The sequence below is a fragment of the Ambystoma mexicanum genome, chromosome 1q (assembly GCF_040938575.1).
Source record: "Ambystoma mexicanum isolate Mex_15411 chromosome 1q, UKY_AmexF1_1, whole genome shotgun sequence".
Classification (NCBI taxonomy): domain Eukaryota; kingdom Metazoa; phylum Chordata; class Amphibia; order Caudata; family Ambystomatidae; genus Ambystoma; species Ambystoma mexicanum.
Genome location: NC_090922.1, coordinates 708,010,464 through 708,034,501, shown reverse-complemented (window position 1 = coordinate 708,034,501; position 24,038 = coordinate 708,010,464). Strand labels below are relative to the sequence as shown.

At 42.7% G+C, this 24,038-nt stretch overlaps 1 protein-coding gene across 14 annotated transcripts in view; it reads right to left on the bottom strand.

Annotated features, from left to right (window-relative positions):
- Window positions 1-24,038, bottom strand: part of PDE4DIP (phosphodiesterase 4D interacting protein) — a 1,465,918-nt gene that overhangs the window by 145,756 nt on the left and 1,296,124 nt on the right. For 13 of the 14 annotated variants that reach the window (XM_069641322.1, XM_069641325.1, XM_069641324.1 and 10 more), the window contains 3 exons: window positions 12,096-12,328; window positions 9,195-9,645; window positions 3,890-4,079 (listed from right to left, as the gene is read on the bottom strand). In XM_069641322.1, coding sequence (XP_069497423.1) covers window positions 3,890-4,079; window positions 9,195-9,645; window positions 12,096-12,328 — 874 coding nt within the window. The remainder of the gene's footprint in view (window positions 1-3,889; window positions 4,080-9,194; window positions 9,646-12,095; window positions 12,329-24,038) is intronic. The other variant, XM_069641329.1, reaches the window with a different exon arrangement.

Sequence of the window (24,038 nt, the reverse complement as noted above, 5' to 3'; positions counted from 1 at the left end):
ATAGACTTGACTAGACGGTCCAGTGGATAGGACATGACCCACGATTGTGGATTCAATAGTTGTAACCTTGCTGACCAAGGAGGAGGCCAGATTGTTTACCACAACTTAAGCTCCAGTGGTAGAAGCCTTATTTTAAGCAGGGTTTCTGAGCTCCTTATAGATACAGAAGGCCCTGGCCGGGGTCTCAGTGCATTGAGCAATGGTGTCATTGAAAAAGGCTTCTTAGAGCATTTAATTGTCATGTGGCATTCTCGTTAATGTCGGAGGAAAGCCACATATATGGAGACGCAAGTACACTATTACCTCAGATTCACCCATATTACTGCGCTCAACTAAGGTCAAACAAATGCAACTGCCATCACTCTGACAACGCAATAATAGTACCAGGAAATGGCCCTCACACTCATGTGGGTAGGAGGTAGGGCTGGTGAGGAATCGCAGGAAGAGAAGATATACATCAGAAAGAACATTACTGGAGGCAAGGCTTTTTTTTCTTCAAATGAATACTTTCCTCCCACAGATAAAGCTCTCAAAGCAGTAACACTACAGGATGCTCGACAGAAAGTATGAGGAGCAAACATCATTTAAAAAAGAAATAGTTGGAGAACGAACTCTGCGGAACGCCTTCCACTGCTCAGGGGCTACATAGCAATGCCTGGCAAAAGTGTTCAGAGAGGACTAGGTCGGCGCAGCACATGTGTCAACAATGAAACGCCCATTTCAAATGCAGTAGCAGGCATAGGAAACCCGGTAGAAGGAACCATGATCCCTTCAGGGACGTCCTTATTGGCCAATTCAAAACTGTTCTAAATGCATAGACCCAGCCACCCGGAAATGCCCGTTTGGCAACAATCGTCCTCTTATGAAATCATAATGAAGCAAACAGGCGGTCATCGATCTTGACTCACAGGGCCTGAAGGCAGAGAAATGAAGACCCCACTGTGGGTAAAGGTGATGGGCCCTCTGCTCTGTCTGGGAAGGAAGAGGAGGCGGCAGAAGAGTGACTGATGCGATGCAGCTCAGTCCAGGTTTGGCAAAAAGGGTGGTCTCGTTAGGAGCCCCTCTTTTCCTTAGGAAACGAATTAGGAAAGGAGGTGCCACACTCAGACCCTGCAACTCAGTGACCATGTTTTAAGACAAGTGTTAGGAGGCTAAATGTATGAGACATATCAACAGCCCACTCACGTATAAGAGTCACTATAAAAGTAGTGACCAGGAAAAAGGGGACAGATAAAGAAATAAGAATCAAGTGATCTCAGTAAAGGAAGAATACTTTTTGGCTCCGATGGATGCATGTTACTATATATATTGTACAAAACAGTTGACCACCCTCACGGAGCACATTCCTTAATCATTTGAATGCCTTCTTGTCATTTGTTTCACCACAATGGAAAGGATTTCAGTCTTTGCATACCCATTGGGTGGTTGAACGAATAGAGGAAATAGCTCACTGAATGCAGATAGTTTTGATAGAAATATTGAACATTGGCTCTTTTTGTATACTTAAATCTATTGCTTTCAGACAGAGAGAGAGAGAGAGAGAGAGAGAGAGAGAGAGAGAGAGAGAGAGAGAGAGAGAGAGAGAGAGAGAGAGAGAGAGAGAGAGAGAGAGAGGAGGAGGACTAGAGGCCACTTTGAAAAGTTCATCCAATTCCTTTCAGTCAGGTTCAGGCGCAGGCTCATCCATATCACCCATCCTAGACACCAACATCAAAGTCCTCCAATCCAGATGGGGGCTCTGTGTTCTCATAAAAATACACTTCAGGCACCATTTCCTATACACTGGAGCACGCCTGGAAACACCGGCCTGCATGACCGGCGAGAGTGAGCATGTACCAAGCATCATATATGACACTAGCTGTTTTGCCAGAGCCATTACAGCTGGCCAACCTGTTCCAGCAAAGCATTCCGTGCCCTATTCGGAAGAGTCCAACACAGGGCGAGATGTGATGGGGATGTTTGCAATGCTGGTACGCCAGAAGGTCGATTGCACAGGAGAACAGTGTTGTCCCATGGCTGTCCGTCAAAGGAACCGTGAGTGCTATAATCAGAGCCAATTGGACAAGTACCTTCTCACTGATTTCCAGCTTGCTCTTTCTAGTTTCCTTCTAGGTGGCAGGTGTGAAACTGGCAGTGGGAAAAGGCATGGGATTATCAACATTTTCCAAAACTGGTACCAGCTCATCTTCTAATGAGCTGTGCACAAACTCAGAACTTAGAGTCTTGTGACACTGCCTGTGACACTGAAATCAAATGAAGAGGAGCGAGGCTTAGAGGAGCATGTCTCGCTCTATGAAATGGGGCTTCAGTCTTGTCCTTCCCCCACTGGCTCTTCTTTAGGCGATAGCCTAGATGAACAGTGTGGAAACTGAGTGCGCAGCGGCCAGCCACGCGCATCAGCAGAGGGCCTCTGTATCCTTGGGTCTCAACGTGAGTCAAGGTGAGATGAGGCTCCACCACAGCGGAGACCAAGGGAAGCCATTTTATACCAGGTGTGCGTATTACATTGAACACCTTGGTCAAAGAATAGATGTTCGACTTTGAGTGCAGGGTCTGACCTGATGCACAGTGGCCAAGATCATGATTTGCACCCAAGAGCTTAACATAGCATGGGATAAGATACCACACAGTGATCTGGTGATTGTACTCCATGCAAGGCTGAACATTTCAGTTCTTTGGCACCATCTTTCAGAAAGAGTGCACTCAGGAAAGGATGCATGTGTGGCTCTGGATAATACCAAAAATGTCACTTTCCACAGCAGTTAGTGTCAGAGTCTCACGATGCTGCTGTGCTGGATCCACTCTGGCAATACCTAGTTCCTTACAGTGAGTGTTCCAGCCTGCACCGTTAGCTATTTCAAATTATGAGGGATCTATGGAAGAATGTATCCATAAATAAAAAGAAGAAGGTATCTGTCAAGAATGTTTAATTCCATATTTTGCCAAGTCAAGGTATATATCAGCATCCTATCTGGGATAGTGTAATACTAGAGGCTAGACTACATCTGATTTATCGAAACTCGCTCTAAACAAAAACAAGAATCACACTGTACTACCAAAAAGGGGTAGAGGTCAGAGAGGGGGCAGTGATAGTAGGAAGAGAGTAGGCGGGCGAGAAGTGGTAGCAGGGGCCAGAGGGCAATTAAGTGTTTTTTTAACAGCAAGCGCCTTGGTTCCTTCCTGAAGTGCAGGAGAGTGTTCGTATACTATTCCAGAGTCCTGGTACTCCGCTGAAGAGCCATTTTCTGGCTCTATCCTTGATGCACTCCTTTGATCACAATCGTGTGGTGTCGTGGCTTATGGTGGTGTAGAGGGCTTTAGAGATGGTGAGTTCTTCAGCACGCTAGGATGGAATAGTGCCTCTCATAGCCTAGTATGCATTGCAGGTATTTTTGAAGGAGCAGCAGGCTTGGAAAAGTAACAAGTGTAGCTCTCTGAGGGTTCGGGTGATATGTTCCTACTTCTTAAGTCCTGTGAGCGTAGTTGCAATACAAGACACATCCTCCTGTTGAAATTGCGCAAATCTTTCTGAGCCCTCTTTGCACATTGGCCCAACTGTGCAGGTCATCCCAAAGTTTGAAGGGCATGAGATCCATGTGTGTGGAAATGTATTCAGTGCCCTTCATTGTTCAACTGTATAATTCTTAAAGTTACATTAGCGATTGTTATTTTGTAGCATATTTTTGCATGCATAAAAAAAGTCCACAAAGGTGCTTCTAAACCGCTCGATTCTCATAGATAGGCAATAAGCAAACAATATGAAAATCTGTTATCACTTGCTATGCAATACTATTGATCCTCTAACATCCAACTATAAGAAATAAGAAACCACAGGACTGTCCATAGCTATCAAGACAAGAAGCATTTTGGTGGGGCCTTGGCTACGTACTGAGAAGGCTTCTGTACTGCTTCAGTTGGTCGGCTTGCGCGCTGACGGTTGCTTCCGAAACCACCAGCTTGTCTTGTAGCTCCCGGTTTTCTTCTCGGTTATTGGCCAACTCTGAACGCAGCCGCTCTGCTTGTTCTCTCAGACTGGACTCAATTTCCTGCCAAAAGCTCTGCTGTGAACTGTCATCCATCTGCCGGAAATAAACATTCATCAGATCTGTGGTCAACACAATGCACAAGGATTCTGCTAAAAAAAATCCATTTGTGTTCAAATTTACAGGAAATATATTGACAGCTGGTTATATTTAAACTTTGAAAAGTTGTTCATACTACATAGAACTCAACTAGAGAATAAAATAAAGCATCTCAAAGACAGGCAGTATATGATAGACATATGCATGTCAAAACATTCTCAGGTTATTAACTAATATGTCGTTATTCAGGTGGCAAAGCAACAGAAAGGTATCGAGGACACTGCCCAAATACACAAAATACACCTTTTTACCTCACGTACACACTGATGGCACTAATTGAATTCCTAAACAATTGAGGTGATAGTATCAAGGACACTACCATTTTTCATGCAGTTTAAAGATTAGGAAGAGGGGATCCTTCATGAGTAGGGGAATTATATTACAATACATAGTACTTGAAATGGATAGATATCCACACTAAAACTTACCTACCTGTATTTCAGGTTGCAGCTTTTTTTTCCAAAGGGTGATGTTTTCACAGACCACATTGTTATCAGTACCTACCTCATTGCAAGCACCAGTACAACTATACCGGAAACCACTCTAATACTCCACAGGTAAACGAGTAGAGCATATTATGTAGACCTATAGAATGCAACAATTTCATTCGCTATTTAAATAACATGATGTTATTTACGGTTTACAGTGATAATTTCGACAACAAAAATGTCGAAAGTCAAAATATCGAAAAAAAAATGTCGAAAAAAAATGTCGACTTTTTTTTTAATGCATTTTTTTTTGTAAATGGGGGGGTTCCCCCCCCAACCCCCCCTTTTTTTTTTTTTAATTTTTCCCTTTTTTTTAACTCCCGAACCCCTAAAATAAATATATAATTAAAAAAAGTCGACATTTTTTTTTTCGACATTTTTTTGTCGACATTTTTGTCTGTCGACATTTTGTTTCCGAAATTATGACCACCCACCGTTATTTACATCAATTGCAGGGCACTATTGATGGCATCAGAGTAACTGTCACTCCACTTGAGCAACCATCACTCCATATGGTGAACATACAAAATAGAGATGGTATATGCTAGCACTAAGGCTATGAAAGGACAACTTTTGAAGACTGGAACATAGATGAACTCACTCGATTGTTTGAAACACTTGATTTTATTCACTGAAAGATTGAAATTATATTGCTCCTGAAGAAGAGAGATATTCTCTCGTAACGCATTGAGCTTCCTTTGTTTGATTATCTTGATTTGGTTGAAATTTTGAATTTAAAAGATTGACTTATTGACCTCTCTGTAATTCCATTGCAATTTGATTACCTAAATGGTACAAAATATATGTATGAGATTAAAACATTGGATATGAAAAAGATTTATGGGTGTTTTTCTTCTTAAATGGGTATTTGAATCATGTCATGAAAAGTGACAACTAATGAGATTATCTAACATTGAATGTACTACCAAGAGCTATACTAATATTGACTGGATACAATTGCCAGTACTAGTAGGTGTGCAGGGGACGGGAGGACTCATGTTCTATGGGTTCTCCACTTTCCTGCTCATTACTTTTGACTTCCGATACCAGAGTCATATTTCTCTCCCCCACACCCTTGACCTACACCTACCACCTTTGAGCCTTAGGAGCTCCAAACATTAGAATTGTGGCCATTTAATATTTCTTCAAACACATGGTGTGCCTGTGCTCTATTTGTTCAACATAGTGTGAGACAGACATGGTATCAAGTGAGAGACTTACTCAAAAGGTAATCGTTTCAAAACATGTATTTAATAATGTTCCGAAGTTGGTGTAATACCCAACTGACCCTAAATCTAAAGGGATTGTTGCCTCAACTGATGTTGAAGGGCTGTCAATGTCTGAAAGACCAAAACCAAAATCCATCTGTGGCTGAACCCATGCTTGCCCTCGACCTTTGACAAAATGTGATTGGAAGTCTTCTTAAAGAAAAATAGTGGTTCACAAAAAAAAAAGAAAAAGTCAACCATAGCTGGTTTCAGATAGTCTTACCAATAGGTGTAGTTCTGCCAGTTCAAAATAGTTCAACTCAAAAAGGGGTGCCCTTGGAACTGTCCACGTAGGGCTCGTGCCTTAAGTTAATAGAGTTCACAATGTCTCTGGGTCTCTTGGGGTTCCCTTCCCCAAGCTTCGATCCTTCCAGTTCCAAGCAAAAAGACACATTTTGATTAGACACTGAATACAAAATTGTAATTATCACCTTTAGTGCAAGGCTTCACATGCACAATTAATTTTAAGTTTAGCAGTAATAGGAGTACCATCATTATGTATAGGTGGCGCTTAAACTATTGGAGTAAACCCTGGAGGGCCCCACATGTTAGGAGGGACACGCAGCTTGCGGGTGTTGTTTGGTTATTTACCCACCTTTTGACTACCCATGGCGATGCTAAACCCTGTGGACTTTGCCACCTGCTACCCACCCCATCCTGCCTTAAACCATCCTTCTGTAATCTCCTTAAGCTAGCTTTAATAAGCAGTAACATCAAACGTTAGCCTGCTGGTGTTATTTCTAAGCAGTCGTCTGAAAGTGAATGGCTTAATTGAAGCCATTGACTGCTATTTGTGCAATAGAAAAGTCTTAAGTGAGCATTCGCTACTTTAAATCTGCTGTTTACTCTAATGTGCAGTTAAAAACAAAACCAGAATTGTTTGCTTTGTGATACATGGGATAGGCATTTGCCAGACACTAACATAATGGTACTACCTAGCCATCTGATGGCAACAGCTTGTCAAATGTTTGATTACCTGGGTTTGAGGCAGTAGGGCCTGGTAAATGTCTATCTATTACCTATGCACAACCTTCTCATCTCAGAAAATGGTGCCATCCCCATACTTCTTAAACACACCATTCCACCCAAGAAGAGACAGGGCAAAATCACTTTAAGGAAAATACTGGATCATAAACTAGCATCTCTAACTAACCCCCCCCCCGTCCCCAATGTTGATACTCCTATCAACTCTCAAACAAACCATAACCGAGCCGATTGATGCACATGTCCCAGGTAAACCCTCTGCACCTTGGTAGTACATGGAAAAAACGAAACAAAAAGTGCACCATCTGGTTACTCGCAAAATGCTGGCATAAAATTCAGAGGAACACGGACCTCCTTATTATCAAGGCCTCACGCAGTATGTTCTAGACTCATCTTCAAAGACAAAATGGCATATTAGTCATCCACTATCTTGGTGGCCGCCAAGAGCAGTGAAGCTCTCTTTATGGCAGTCAAATACTACTCAAATCCACTGCCAAACCCCAGAAAATACCGGGGTCTACACAAAGATGCAATGCTATTAGCAACTATTTAATCAGCAAGATGGACAACATATGACAGCAGATTGATGTTGCAAAATCAGTCAAGCCCTCCAAGGCTGGATGACGAGCACATAGCCGAAGCTCAATCAGACAAAGAATCTATCACCCATCTGAGCAGGATACCATTGTTGGGTGGCCAAATGACGTGCACCTTAACAGATTCCTGGTTCAGACTGTCAGATCACTCAGGTTTACTCTCTTCTGGCAGCATATCAACAAAAAGACCCAAACTGCCTGGTACCACCTAAGTAGACCCTAGAAACTAACATCCTTCCTTCCACCTGCAGACTTCTCAATCACAGTCCAGACTCTCATAATCACTCACATTGATGAGGGACACACCGTCCGCACAGGCGCTCTGGCGATGTTCCAGACACCACTCATGGCTGCCCGAAATACTGCAGAAAGATTCATCGTGGGAAACACTAAATTCCAACACTTTGCCCGCGTCGGAAGGGAGCTGCACTGGCTTCCCATCTCAGCCATATTACTCTCTCGTTGATGGCCTACAGCAGCCATAAGGCAACCACTGTTCACATAGCCGCCTACCTAGCTGTAAAACACTAACTCCGTAGGGAGGAGGAGTCATGCTTCTCCAGATAGCAGGCTATTGCTAAACTTGAGACACAACCGGCATGCCAGGAAAAAAACCCCAGAAAATGGGCCTACTCATGATATGCCCCTACCTACTGCAACACGAGCCCGGTGGGAATCTGGACTGTGACAAGGCTCTCAAAGTTCTGGGAGGAACTCAAGACCTTACTCTTTAGTGAATACTGAAGTGCCAGCTAGGTCCTTGCATTCCTGCATCACATCCCACCCCCGTGGCCAGAACATCCCACGCCACATATTGTAACCCCAGATCCTTATCTCGTATGTACCCCCTAGATACCAAGTGCAATAATCCATTGTTTCCTAACTAGGTTTGTGCTAAATAAAACCCAAGTACCATCAGAATCGTCCCAACGCTCCTACAAGTCAGAAAATAACTCAAGACCCACCTCTTTAAGGGGTTGCTCCTCGTCAACCCCTAAGCCCTCACATCGCCCGACTCGCTAGATGCTGTCTACCCCTCTTCCTCTCTGCCACCCTGTATAGCTGTACCCCTCCTCTGTGCCCCTCTGTATCCTACCCCCAGGTGTATATCTGTTCCGTTGTCATCACTGAAAAGCACTCTGTTATGCATCAGTATTGGTGCATACCTCTGTAAAGTGCTCTGTTGCTTCTCAGAGCTAGGACCGTGCGCAATAAATACAATAATAATAATAATAATAATAAAATACAACTGCAAAATACATTCTTGCAAAACATTTGCGTTGGCCTCTTTTAGTTAAGTCAGCTTTTATGTTTTAGCTTTGTAGCACGTGAAGTGCAGCACACACATACCCATTGTGGTCTGGTGCCATTTAATCTGCAAATCACAGCCCAGCAGAATCAGGTCTACCTCAGCACCTTCTGAATGCTCTTTCTCAATGGAGGGCCCTCATTAGGAGCATCAGTAGACAACAGCGACTGCTTTGTGTATGCGTGTGTGTCGAATTCAGTCAGTGAAATCACACAACAGATTTAATGTTGTAAAGAAAAATGGGTCACATACAGCTCATCTACTGTGGAACACATCCAGTGAACAAAGGGGGAAGCAGGAGGCTGGCCAAAGGAGCAGTTGGACTATTCATGGCCACCATTGGTACAAATGCTCTTCAACCAGATACCCGTGCATCGGGAAGGCCTTATGCATCTTAAAGGTCTTACCTGGCTGATAAAGCAGGGAGAAGCGGGCTCTTCTTTTGCACCGGGATAGTGGAGCAGCAACTCCAGATCCAGGGACTGGGGCCTGCTGCAATGTCGCTTTGCCGCCTCCTCTCTGAGCTGCACTCCAAGAGCGGACCTTTTCATGGGAGCGGAACCTTTCTCTGCTTTCAGTCTCTCAATCTCCTTGGCCATGCTGACAATCAGCTCTGGGTTGAACTTCATCTCGCCCGCCTTGGAGTTCATCACAAGCTGCTTTTTTAGCAGGTGAATAATCGTGTCGGCATATCTCATCTTTCCTTGTAGCCTTCTGATCTCTGAGCGTAGACCCTCCTCACTTAGGCCCCCTTCCTCCTTCACTTTCTCCATTTCATTCGCCCACCATCCAGACATTTCTTCTTCCATCGGCTCCTTCAGTGCTTCACCTTCCAGCTGCATACTCTGCGACACATTTCTGTCGTGACAAATACAGATCCAATGTTAACATCTCTTGAGGGCAGGTGAAACAATAACATGCATGGGTTATGCTGGCTTCTGGATTGCCGTCCATGCACCAATTCATGGAGATAATGAGAAAATATACAACTTGTCACAGAATCAGGTGAAACCTACATTTAACTACAACTTCATTGCTTTGTGTGAGCCTGCTTTGTTTAGAAGAGATTTTATGAGGTTTGGGTGAAAAATTATTTTGGCAAGTACCTTTTTTCCAGAGATCAGAAGAAAACACCTTCTCGCCACAAAGCACATCGGAAAGTATTTTCTGGTGTATTTTAATTAATGAGCAGGTGGCTGTAACTGTGGTGCAAAATGTGTCCCTTCCACTGGTTTCCAATTCTGGTGAGCATTGCAAAGGTTTGCAGGGAGGCTGCTGCGGGGGAGTTATCACTACTGGCGAGCCAGTGTCAGACTTTTGTGCACACTGCCATTGGAGCGCAGGTGTAGAGGGTAGGCCAAACCTATGCGGTCACGTCTTGTCTTGCCAGGCTGTAGAGGGACGCACTGCTGCCAACAGGAGGCAAGCTGCAGAAACCGGTGAAGTGGCACGGCCCAACTCTGCACCCTTCAGCACAATGCAGAAGTATGACGTGTTGGGTAAATTAACAGGAAGCGAGGAAGGGGGCTGTCCTATTTAAAATTAACACACTTCGGAAGAGATATCCCATCCCTAAGCATCTGGAGGAGATGAAACCTACTGATGACCTGTTCTGCCCTCCCTTACTCCAATATCTTTTCTGATACTCTCTATATATGAGACTACATTGGCATTTAAATTGCCCCCAGATCCAGGCTTCCTAGTTGCGACTGTTCTGCACAGTTCTGCACAGGGTTACAGCTTTTTGTCTTTGGATTAGTCTCCAAAGCCTGCAGAGAGACACTGCAGAGAAGAATGCCCCTCAGGAGCACGCACGCGCCGCCACCTTCTTGATCTCTTCCCCAGCCTGCCTGCTTGTGTTTTATGGAGCGGCCACAGGTGGCAATGATGCATTGCCCCACTGATACTTTCTCATACATGTGTGTTCCTTTACTGCCACAAAATGTCTGATGAATGGAAAGAACTCTCATTATTTTAACTGAGCTAAATTAATCAATGTCTTGGTTTTTGTATAACAAAATAGCATTTTATTAAATGGAATGACGTGTTTTCTGTAACCTTTGTTTTTTGTTTAGTTAATTTGTTTTTGTAGCCTGTGTGTGATGCTTAATTAGCTAGCAAAGTGAACTTTGAACCAAATATGTCAATCTTGCTTTTAGGCACAGTCCATTTCCAATCCCTAGGTCCAGTGCCACACTGACAACTGGCAAATGACGGACTGCATGTAACAATAGCTCAGGTGGCGCATCCAATGTCCCACACTGCACAGCCAAAGTGACACAAAGCAGTCGTCACTACACCACTTCCATTTGCCTTTTTATGTTATTAAGCTTTTCACTGTGACGTCAGTAAGACGAAGGGGGCTTTTCAAAGGATGATGCTAGAAAATGGACGGTATGTGTTCAAGCCAAAAAGTGTGGTTGCAAGGACTTAGCCAACCAGTGTGCTTGACATGTCTAAATTATTACTAATGTATTCATGTCTATAAAAGTTTATTTTTGTAATGGCCGGAGCTAAGAACTCTTTCAGTCAGTCCAAGTGGAGGGCTGTTTCCGAATCTTTATCCCCGGAGCTGTTGGGGGAGGTTTTTTTCCTAATAAACCTCAGTTTCCTGCGGAGATGCCCTCTTGCCTCTGGAATTGTTTTTAATATATTTCGTGGGTAAGGAGATTGTTTTAATTGTATTGATGATGCAATCAACTTATAAAAGGAAAAAGGAAAAATGATGGTGTCAGGGAAACAATTAGCATCTTAGAAGGGCTACTGCTCCATTTTCATGAACTATTGGTACTTTGCCACACGGTTCTCCAATCTAAACCAATATGCTTTCGAAACTCCAAGCATTGACCTCCAAGAGACCAGGAAAATGTTTAATGCGTTCCACTAAATCCCTAACTTTGTTTACTAGTATCTGCTTCCTGTTGGAGGTCTTCAGCTAATATTGTTGGCATGAGGCAGTTTTTACACTGTTGCTTAATCCGAGCATTCTACTGAATAAATCACCTTTGTCATTGTTTTTGGCATCGCTTGCACAATCAGCAACAATAAGGATGGTAGAATGAACTTTTGTTTGATGAGGTCTGGTTGCATTTTAAGGCCTTTGTGACATCATTTACTAGACAGTTCCTTTAAGAAAAAAGCACTCTACTTTGGCCAGGTGAACAGGCATGTGACATGATAGGTCAGGGATTCAACGGGTGAGATTTTAGAGAAGGGGCGCCAATACAGTGTTTAATATGTCGATCCTCTGACTCCCCCCACCGCCGCAATTCCTTCACTTTCTTCCCGAGAAGGCCTGGAGAGCGTACCTGAAGTAGGACACGGGGAGGGCTTCGGCTGCCTCCACCTGTGTCTCTGATGCTTTGAATTCATTCTTGGGTTTCTTTTCTTCTTCCTCTACTTGGATGGACCGCTGGAGATCACGGGCTGCTCCAGGCGGCTCCTTGTAGTGCAGGTTACTTACATTGCAGAGTGATTTCTGGGACCCCGCACTCACTTCCTTTGCAGAGCCAGGGTTTTGGTGACAGTGATGCGTGGGACTCTGAATGGAACCCATTAAACACAAAGTAAATCATGAGAGCCATGTAACTCAATCACATATTTGAAAAAAAAAATGTCTTTCTCATGTTGTATGTTATTATACATTAGTGATATAAGACATTGCACATCAAAGCACACAGCAATGGAGGAACCACAAGTAGGACAATAGGTTTGACAAATATTCAAATGTCTGATCCCCAGCCACAGCTATCATCCTGCACACAATGAAGGCCATATGTAAATGTGGCTCTTTCTTTGAGACCCCTTTGCATTTACCCAGAGCACAAGTCTTTATATTTGCCAATATCTGTGGTTTCTGTGCTAAGGTATCCAACATACCTCGTGTTGTCTCATTCGGTTTACTCCGTTTATCTACAGGCCACGAATATTAACTATGTGTGATGTTTTTGCAGAGTAAAATATTGACACCAAATATAAACAATTGGATCAAAATAAAACCGCCGCAGTTTAAAACAAGGACATGTTCAAATGCTCATAAGGTAGACTGCGCTGTCATTTGAATCAGTGGCGGGAAGGACCCTTGGGGCCTTCTCTCAGAGAGAAGCCGCCAGGACATGCACTGTGGAAAGCTGCACATGGCGTCATGAATCCGTGTGGATACCTATTCAAGAGCAAGGTATTGCTATGAAGTGTTTAAGCAGTTTCCGATTGGGACATGTTTCAACGGATACTTGCAGCTGAAACTTTCTATAATTTATCTTGTTTCATTTATGTATTGCTTCCACCCATTAAAAGACACAAGAAGTACCTGACAGATCCACTTTGATGGAGCAAAAAGAATACACTGCTATAGCTACTGAGAGTGGGATTGTAGGTAACATTATGAAGAGCATGAAAGCAGCAAGAATAAGGGAAGAGCTGAGGATGTGAGGAAGGGAACTACATAGTCTAGGGCCTAGTACAGAAAAAGTGTAATTAGGCAAAAGATGGAAGGAGATAGAGGGAAGGAAAAGGGAAAAGGAGTGCAGCGTGCAGGCAGGGGAGCAAAGCTTAACAGAGAAGAACGATAAGAAGAGGCTGGAGTGTAGATGCATTTAAGGGAAAGCAGTGGTAGCAAAAAAGGCAGGCTAGGAAAGGAAGCCAAGAAAAAGGTGCAAATACAGGAAAGGTGCAAGAACAAGACGGGAACAGAGGGAAGCAGAGGATAGAACTAAAGATAGATTGAAGAGGAGCAGATGCATAGGCGGGAGCACTGAGGAAAAAAGAGCAGTAATCCAAGTGAAAGAAAATTAGAGTGAGACTGAGTTTTGGTAGCATCAACAGAGAGGAAGGACAGACTTTCCTTGCATGGAAAAGTGTGAAGCAGCAGGTGAGAGCAAAAGAGGCCTGTGTTGCAAAGGTAAGGGGACATGGACGAGTATTCCTAGGTTCCAAAGGAGGGCAGCAGAAGAGAAACAAAACGAAAATGATAGAAGGAGGAGGAAGACAAGAATGTGGAAATGAGGTGGGAAAGAATGGGATTTCAAGTTTTTAAGGCTTAAATGTGCAGTGAGAGAACATCGAGTGCTTAACACCTGAGAGACACGGCCAGTTAAAGATGGAGGAGTAAGGTAATCAGTGATGCAGAGAAATATCTGGGAGTCCCCCACATAAAGTGGACCCCCAAACAATCCGAGGAAATAATTGAAGACAGTGGACTATTATTCTCACATCCATGCAGGTGCATTTTTTTTTTAAAGTATATTACGGACATATGTTCTATGCTGTGGCAAAAACGAATTCAACTACAAATGGGAAATGATACGTAATAGGTTGCTCTTGGATTTGATATTGTTGACAATACAAGCATTGAATATCACTTTAAGCAGTCCTGAAATGAAAATATCTCAAACCAATTAGAACAAGCCTCAGAACATTGACACGCTAGAAGAACAGACTACTATTAAGGAGTACATTGAAAGAGTCACGGAAATACATAAAGCTCAGATTCTGAAAACACAATTGTGCAACTTTTGATCACAATGATGACCAAGTAGATTCCTGGCTAGAAGACATTTTGCAACACACTCTAAATTAGTCCACGCATAGATGATGTACTCAACATATACTGCCTCTGAAGACACAACAACACACACAGGTAAACAAGACACCAGACTCAAAAGGAGAGACATTTGAAGCATTAAAATGTAAAATGAGGACCAGAACCATGTCCGTGGAGGGGAGGAGGGCCGGGAGGAATAGGAACTCCAGGAAAAGGGCAAATGAGAAATCCCCAGCAGAGCCATCAGATGGAAACATTATAAGCTGAGTTTTAACACTAGTTGAAGAAAGTGTTCTTTAAAAAAGCTGCATAGGTTGTACTGAGCAACCTCAATAATTCGCTCAGACAGCTGATGGAGCCATTAAAAAAATGTGTCTTTATTCACACCATACAGGAGAGGATTCCTGCTTTAAAGTTCGATAAAACATAACACATTCAACCTTATTTAGAGAAGAAAGAGAGGCTTTCATTGGATTGCAAAATGATTGGAGGCAGTCGGTGTCCTGGTTGTAATTGACAAACCTAAATACAGAAAGTTCAGAGGCAATTGGTGGATGATATAACATTCCAGAGACTGTCAAGTGACCTCATAGATCGCATATATGAAGATTTGGAAATTTAAGTTGGAGAATGGTTGGGTTATATCAGTGAGACAAGAGCGACGTACCTGACATTGAAGGATCTACAATCAGCACTCCTTTATTGCCTATTAAAATCTACAAACGACATTAAACTGCAACACATTGTATGCGGCTGAGTAGGGTTGCTAGGAGGAAGCGTTTGGACAAGATTTATGGAGAAGATTTTTAATATTTGGAATAAGAGTCAAAATTAGTGTCGTCATATATTTGGGTAGATACATCAGATTAACCCAATTATAACATGTACAATTATTGTTGGTCAAAAGCAAGTGCTTTATTTAGATACAATAGTAGAGATTTCAAACAATGCTCCTATTTTTGAAAGCTACAAAAAGCCAACGGAGGGCAATTCTTTATTAAGCACTGAATCTTTACATCCGCAGAACATGATCAACTGTCTGCCTTCTCAGTTTATGAGGATAAGCAGAATTAGATCACGACAGGAAGTCTTTGAATTGCCATTAACCAATGAATAATTGCTTAAAACCTATGCCCCACATGGGTATCTAGTGAAATCCTCGTCTGAAGCTCACCATCAAGCATCACAAGTACCATAAACACAAAGTGTGACAGAGGGTACTAGAAAACCACAGTAAGAACACATTAAATGTACCACTACACATGGACCACCCTCTACTAAAGTACTGAATATTGCCAAAAGGCACTGGCAATTGGATGAAGAAATGGGCAGTTACGATATTTGTATTCAAAAGAGGCAGAAACAAAAGAAATCCAGCCATAGCAAATATTGCAATGGAAGCTGATGTGTCAGGAAGCCAACTCATGCTGGTGTTGCCTGCAGACAAACTCCAAGCACATGGCCCAGTCAGAGGCCATATGGCAATCATCTGAACAAGGATAAACAAGGATATAGGCAGGCACTACTCGGCAAGGACTCGCATGTGTCCTCATTGGAGGAGCAGTTCATTTATATACGCTCAAGGGAACACAAAGAACGAAACTATAGCCAGAGTTTCTTGAATCGGACTGTACGTACAGCCTTGCATAAAGGCAAGCCACACCCATCCCCAGTACACGCACCAATGAGGTCTTCCAGAAGCTGCAAACAATGCTGGATACTAGCTTGTGTTGTCCATGGAAATTCAATCTGGTAGTCGGCACACCAGTGGGGCACAGTCCAATCATGCAGGCCCTACTGGGAAGCCGCTATGTTTCTTGATTTCTGTGAAGTGAGGGCTCAGGTGAAGAGCGGGTCATGTGAGTGCTCGTTAACAAGGAGAACTCTGATAATGGGCTGTAAGGAAGACATGGTATCAAACAGTGAAGACAGACACAAGTGATCACAGTTCAAGGGTGTTTATTGAACTTCAATGAGTTGGTAAAATGCCTACCAAACAGGAACAATATATCACATCTACGTTTCGCGCAATTTACTCGCAGAAATAAAATCTTTTAACGTAGTAAGAACTACCCACAGTGATCACAATATGCTGCAGGTGAATCAATACTCTAATGCCGATACAACTTATAAAAGAATAGATTATCGTCCACTTCTTATGGCCTTCAGGAAAACGGACGGAAAACCAGCAATTTGTATAAGACCTACAACTCACACATACGATCAAGACTTAGTCACAAAGCACAGATGGATGCGCAAACTGAAGAGACAAGCAAAAAAAACATCACCCAGCATAAAAGCAGACGCCATTAAAGCTGAAAAAGAATACAAAGCCTGGGCGAGAAATCATAGGAAGAAAAGGTACCAGTCTAATTCTGAAGAGATGCTGAGGGCTATCTGCGGGAGAAAAACAAGTACTTTCTGTACCCTAGTAAAAACCTCTACAAGATCATCCAATGAAGTCCTACAGAATAGCGAGGGAGAAGAAAAATGGATTAACCACTTCAAACAGTTGTATCAGGAAAAGAACATCTGTTCCATACAGACACCGGAAGAAACTTCTGACTTATGGGTCATTCCACACAATCCGGCCCGAATACTAGCTAAAATAAGAAAACTAAACCATTCTAGAGCCCCCGGCCCTGATGGGGTGACCAATTTTGACTTGAAAAAGCAGGAGGAGGCCTGGTCGATATTCATTTCCAAGGTATTCAAAAAATGTCAGAGGACTAGATCAATTCGAGTGTCATGGAAATGCGCAAATATTGTCCCAATATTTAAGAACGGAGCAAGAGACAACCCAAAACACTATCGACCAATCTGCCTCATGTTTATTGGATCAATTTCAAACCTGGACCAATAATAACAACATCAATGATCCTCTGCAGTCTGGATTTGTTAAATCCGTTGGAACAACAGCAAATATTCTGCTTTTGAGCATACTTAAGAATAGTTTTGGAAGGTAAGCCAAGAGTTTTTCATGGGATCGTTCAAGCATTCGACCGGGTCAACCCGTCCAAACTTTGGAATAAACTAATCTCTTGGAAATGCCCATTGCAACTTTTGGCACAAATTAGAGCTCTATACTCCAAAACAACAATTCAAGTACACCTTAGCAGAGCGGGTCATGTAACAAAACCTATTGAAATGACCCGGGGGGTCAAGCAAGGCTGTCCCCTGGCACCTGTTCTATACAACGCATACATTGCCGATTATAAGGAAAGTGAATTAGAAGTCACAGCTCTTCCTCCAACCTTCGGGGTGAACACTTACCCCGACTAATTTACGCAGATGCCATTATCATCATTGACCATACTGAAATAGGCCTCCAAAGAAAACTGGACAATTTGGCCTCGTTTATCAAAGTGAATCACTTGGAAATAAACAACTCCAAAACCAAGATAATGTCATTTGAACTTCAAAAAAAACGAAAATTCAAAATGGTTCATTGAGGGGAAAAAAACTAGACACAGTTACCAGCTTCAAATATTTGGGTGTGACCCTTACCTCACACAGAAGGGACTTACCAATGCAAGATGCTCTCCAAGAAAAATTGAAATCTCTGATTGCCCAGACCAAAGCCGTAAATAGGAAATATGGAAGATTCTCCTTCAAACCGGTCCTGAAATTCTAGAAGGCTAAGATCTTACCAAGCCTAACACATGGCATTGAAGCAATGCCAAATCTTCCGGAAACCATATGGGACAAGCTGGAAGGGAAGTTTTGGCGGAAAGTCTTGCTATTGCCACAATCAACTCCGATAGCATCGATTCGGAGGGAATTAAGCCTCTAATCCATCACATCAATAGTCGCTCGCAACAGAATCATGCTTTACAGGAAGATAATTGACATAGCGAGCCCTCACATATTCGGCCTAATTAACAAAGAACTCCAGGGAGCTAGCACTAAGATCATGTCTAGATGGGTAACAGACATTCAAATAAGACTGGGCCAAATTGGCTGTACAGAGGAGGATCTCTTGAACAATCCAACAAAAATAAAAAATAAACTACTTATTCAGGATTGGATATTAACGCAAGATCAGGCCAACAAAAACAAACTGACAAAGAATATACCCCTGATAATAAACAAAATCAACCAACCTCCAAATTACATCCAAAGATTTACCAATAAATATCTAAGCGAAAACCTTTTGAGAATAAGATTAAATTTACTAATGAGTAAAGCGGTAGTAGCCATAAGAAGCAAACAAGGTGAAAACTTCTGTCGGTTTTGTCAAAACAAGAACTTAACTGAAAATTTACGACATCTATTGCTAAATTGCCAAGCACTTGAACAGCAAAGAAAAATCCATTTTAACCACATCCTTTTTGATCTTCATTCTTATGATGAAAAGGAATGGTGGTCTCGACTTACGAGCGGCGAACAAACAACTTGGGTAATGGCCATCACCAAATTCTTCCAGAGTTTGAATCTAGACAATACAAGACCAGATTGAAAGTTAAGACGAAAGACTACACAAAAGAATGGGGGGGGGGGTGAATTTCCGAATCAACATGGGACTTAGAGCTGGAAAGGGTACCAAATATTCAAGGACCACACGTTATGTTCGTACTACCACGCCATTCAACTACCCACCCCCCTTTCGAAGGACCTTGACTTTCTTTAAAGTTTTACTGGATCACAGAAAAGATGAAATTGCTGATTCTTGTAAAAATTGATTTTCAATTAAAACAAGTAAAAAACATGTTTTTTTAAAAATGCCTACCTAAACCTAATTCTAAAGATGGGAACAAGATATGACCAACAAATAATAATAATAACACAGTCATAGTGTAGTCTGTCAAAATAAAAGGGCCTATAATAATAAACCTATTGCCAATCCTTGCTTTTAAATACAAAATAGTGTAGGATAACAATGTACACAAAAGAAAACTGTTCAAGAAATGATATGTCAGGATAGTTGAGCAGATAGCTTCCATTCCCCACATTTACAGCACGTGGCAAAGTGGCACGTGCGGGTTTCGCACACACTATACCTTCATGGCCACGAGGTAACAGTTCAACACATAGGTATCAGGGCCTTCCGACAAAGTCTCGCTCGTGATGACAGTCTCTTAATTCAGAGGGCCTGATGCAGCAAAAAACCCCACAAAAGTTGCTTTCCTTTGTCAAGGTTTCACTTTCACAAGTTCAAGACTGGTCTCCGTCCTTCGGGCTCAGACCATGGGTCCCCCTCCTCCGGGCTCAGACCCTTTTCTACAATGTTCACGGTTTGGCCTCCCTCGTTCAGGCTCAGACCAAGGATCCCACTCAGATCCCCTTTTGATACCAGAATTGAAGACTTTTGAATGTGTGATGGGTTTTGCTTGAACCATTGCAGGAGCAGTTCGATTCACTTCACACAATTTACACTTCACATGTATCTTTGTTTCCTTTCACCAAGATACCGTACAGAGACCTTTGATTGAGCAAATTCACATTGCCGGACCACTCTGACAACGGTATTGTATATTTTCTTCTAATGTTCAAATATTCACCATCAATTTAGCTTCACTCGTGTCTATCATCACACGCTGTTAACAATATTCCTTCCAGCACTCACTTTACAATGTGTGCCCTTGCAACCTTGACTTCAACACAGACCAGTCTCCCACATCGGCTGTGGTGTTCTCTGTTGCTTTTTTCTTGGAGCCAAGGACGATAACATGGCGTCTGCTACACCTCCCCCCGCCTTGGTCAGTTACGTGGAAAGACACTCAATATCTCCGACACAATGAAGGATTCTTTAGTCTTGTTTCGTGGTCTTACATTTTCTGTCTTGAAGGTTTCTTGAAAGTAATGACTTCCTGCCAACGAGGTCAAGGGTGATGTCCCTCGCACGAATCTCTTGTAGCGGGCCATCCTTCTCCACACGTTCAACTGACAACTCAAAACTGCTGTACCTTTGTGTGTTTTGCCTTGCTCAGAGTGTGCTCTCGTGCTCCGCCTTTTACCTGTGTGGCGAAGTATAATGGAAGTCAGGTGTGAGCGATTGTCGATAATTGCCTGACCAAAGTATTGGGACATGTCATGTACACGACTCGGGTGTGAGCCTGTTTTCTCCCAGAGCGGGCTGTCCGTGAAAAAGTGTTTGTGCAGGAAAAGGGGGGTGGGGCGATGTTAAGTTTCTAAATATCCCACCAGGTAGAATTGGAAAAAGGTGTTAAAGGGAAGAGAGGGATACCGCCTCTCACCATCAGTTGTCCCACTCCCCAAAGACCCCTCACCCAGGTGATCCTCCCACACTGGTCCACCCCCAGGGTGTAGATCCAAAGGCAATGGCCGTGCCTTGGCCACCTGAGAAAGAGATCTGTGGGGACTAGCGGGTGAGACACTTTCAGATTTCTCACATGGACCCAGTAGCAGGCCACAAGCCAATTCATCCAAGCCCCAGTGATTAGTAAGTCAAGTATTTTTTAAGTGGTGCAGGATCCCCGGGGGCATAACATTTATGGAGCAAACCCTGAAGAACAAACAGCAAAATACATAAAGAGTGTATATATTAAGGACGTTAAATGGTGAGCCTGAGAGCACAATTCTTGTAATGTTATTTTGATTTTAACTTCAAAAGTAACTGGTTTATTACATTGAATGTGCCGAAGTGTGTGATGAGAAACTAAAAGCATCTGATTAACCCAATAATGAAACAAATAACAGTCACTAATTATTAATAAAGCACCATATTACATGTTCAACTGTTCTGAGATGGTATGATAGGTTATTTATAGCATGCTTAATACCCAGAGGTTTCTAAGCGCGGACCCAGGGATCGAACCTGTGTTGCTCCGTGTCGTCTTGATTCCAAGGCGAGCACGTTGCCCCTAAGCTATCCTCCCGAAACTAATACTAATACATGTGTGGAAACTAACGGAGTGGGGAATGCATGTAGTTTGTATCTGTAGTTGAACGAGATAAAACACAAATTTCAATTGAAACCTTTGCCACTACCCCTACCTGTTTTTATTTTCTATTGAAATACATTTTTTATAAAGCACATCACAGATCATTTCTGGAAAATATTGCACATTATGACAGCTAAGAGTCAAAAGGCCAAGTTTTCAAACCCCATCTATCCAACACTTCTTCCAAATCCTCTAATTAGTCAAATTATCTTCCTGAAACCTATTCATTATAATTGTCCCTACGAGGACCACAACATTCTGTGTAACAATAAAACCCGCTGGAGCTAAGACCTTGATGGGATATTTGTTTTGTGCTGCCTGTGCATCCAAAGACAAGATGGGGAATTGATATCAAGATGTATCAAGAGGAGAAACACAGCAATTTCTGGAAACACCTAAAATGGGAACATTCCCATTTTTGGGATGTAATTGGAACAATGTCATAACAACAGATCATACACTCCATCCTCATACTGACTTAATAATCCAGCTGCGACAATACATAACATATCCGACATATTATGTCATAAAGTTCTCATGTGGCACGCCCTAAATCAGACAAGCCACTTGGTGAGAAAAGGAAAGAATAGCAGAGCATATGTTGGAAATCTACACAATGAACATGAAATACAGCGCTGTCAGGCATTTTGTTGAGGCACATCCTATTTGCCAACTCAGGTTTCAGGAGCTGCAACATGTGTCTATACAGCTTTTCTCCCACTTGCCAGGCACCCAAAATCTAGGTGCTACCACTTTCTCCACTGCGTCCTAAGTCAGTGACTCTGTCCCACCAGCTAAGTATCCCAAAGCTAGGTATCAATGCCTTTACAACTACTTGAGCATAATCCTAGGCCCCACCCACTTACCAGGCATCCCCAAGCTAAGTACTGCTGCTGTGGCCCTGCTTGGTCAACCCAAAGCCCCTGGTAGCTAAGGTACAGGTGCCTCTAGACTGATCAGTGTGTCTCCAACCCAGACACCTGCTCTCCCACCTAACAAAATGCCCCATAACCTAGGTTTGTCACCAAACCATCGGGAGTGCCCCATCCCAAATCATGTCCCCTGCTGCATGCGAACCACCAGATGTTAACTAGCCACACAACCCACCCCCTACAATATCAACCAAAGGAGTCAGTAGATAAACACAAAGGGGAAAAACCACATCAGAGACAGAAAGGAAATACCTACAGAGAACCGAGCCGTTAGGGTATACTACCCCAGGTTCAACAACCACAACCAAAAGGACCCCAAGATATACCCAAAACCAAACCGTAAACACAAAGGAAATATCAGTAAACAGCGAGAACCAACAACCCATGGTTCAACAACCACAATAACACAAACTCACTAAACTAATAAATTCCAAAGGACCGCAATATGCCACGACACAGAGTGGGACACTGCGAGAGAAAACTACAAGAAAGAATAAATCAAATGGAATGAAACTATCTCACCATGCTAATAAACAGAGACACTACAACAGAACACACATCCATAAGCATGACAGAAAATAGAACAAACTCAGAGAGAAGGGAAAAATCTTTATACTGAACACCGTACCTCGCGATGGACCTCCAACCAGAATAATCCAAAATCACCAACAATGCTAGACGCTCCAGCAAAATGCCAGGACCACACTGGAAAAAATCAGAAACACCCAGAAGAAACGAGATGGAAAACAACACCCTCACTCCATATATCACCAAAAATCTAGGGCACCTACAGCAACTGCAATGAGATACATAAGAGGAACCAAAAGAAGCAGAAACCCGATACAAAACCTTGCAGATCTACTCAAGGAAGAAACAGACCCTACAGAGCACAGCGCACATCCTGAGAGCAACACGGAAACCCGCCAACAAGACCGCCATATGAAGAAAGCTGGAACAAAACAAAACACTGTTATAAAAATACACTGCAATTTAATTAACGCAAGATCGATGTCCATACACGCTACAGAGATCAACTCTAAAACGGAGGAATAAACATCCTATTCATCACAGAAACCGGGTTAGATGATAACTACAATGTCACATTTGCACAGCTGCCTACCTGACAACTTCAAATGCACTCAAACAGAAAAGGAAAAAGAGGAGTAGAACTTGCAATAGCCTACAATGAACACTTGAAAATAAAATTAAAAAAACCTGCTTAGCATCAGAAACTGCAAATCCATCTCCTTCACCTAACTTGAAACTCAAAAACAAACCCCACATTCATACTCATCTTTAGACCAGGGACCTACAATGCGACTTTTTTAGACACCTTTATAGAAGCCATCACGAACGCAGCCATCAAACACGATCACCTAATAGTCCTTGGGTTTGAAGAAGAAAACTTAAACGCTCAAAAATCACTAATCAAGCAACTCGAGACAATGAAACTAAGCCAGATGGTAAAAGTAGTGACAGAAAACAGGCACACTCTTGACACAATCTTCGCCAACAAAACTCTGATCTCTACTACGCCACCAATACAAATACTATGGAGCGATCACCTCATCATACCATTTGTGAACCAACTACCAGCTAAAGCACCCAAAAATGCTCCCCGGGATCTGGAAAAGAAACTGGAATACCATCAACAGTAGTAACTTAAAAGAACAACTGGAATGCTTGAAAGCATCAACCGCAATCCTGGACAGAACCAACCTAGACGAAAGAGCAGACCTAATCCAGAAATGGATCGCCAAAACAATATTTGTCATCTCCCGGAAAAATCCTTCGTCCCTTCACAAAAGAAAGCAGTGGCAAGATGGTTCACACCCTACCTCAGATGTAAATATGAATGAATCCCACCCTGAA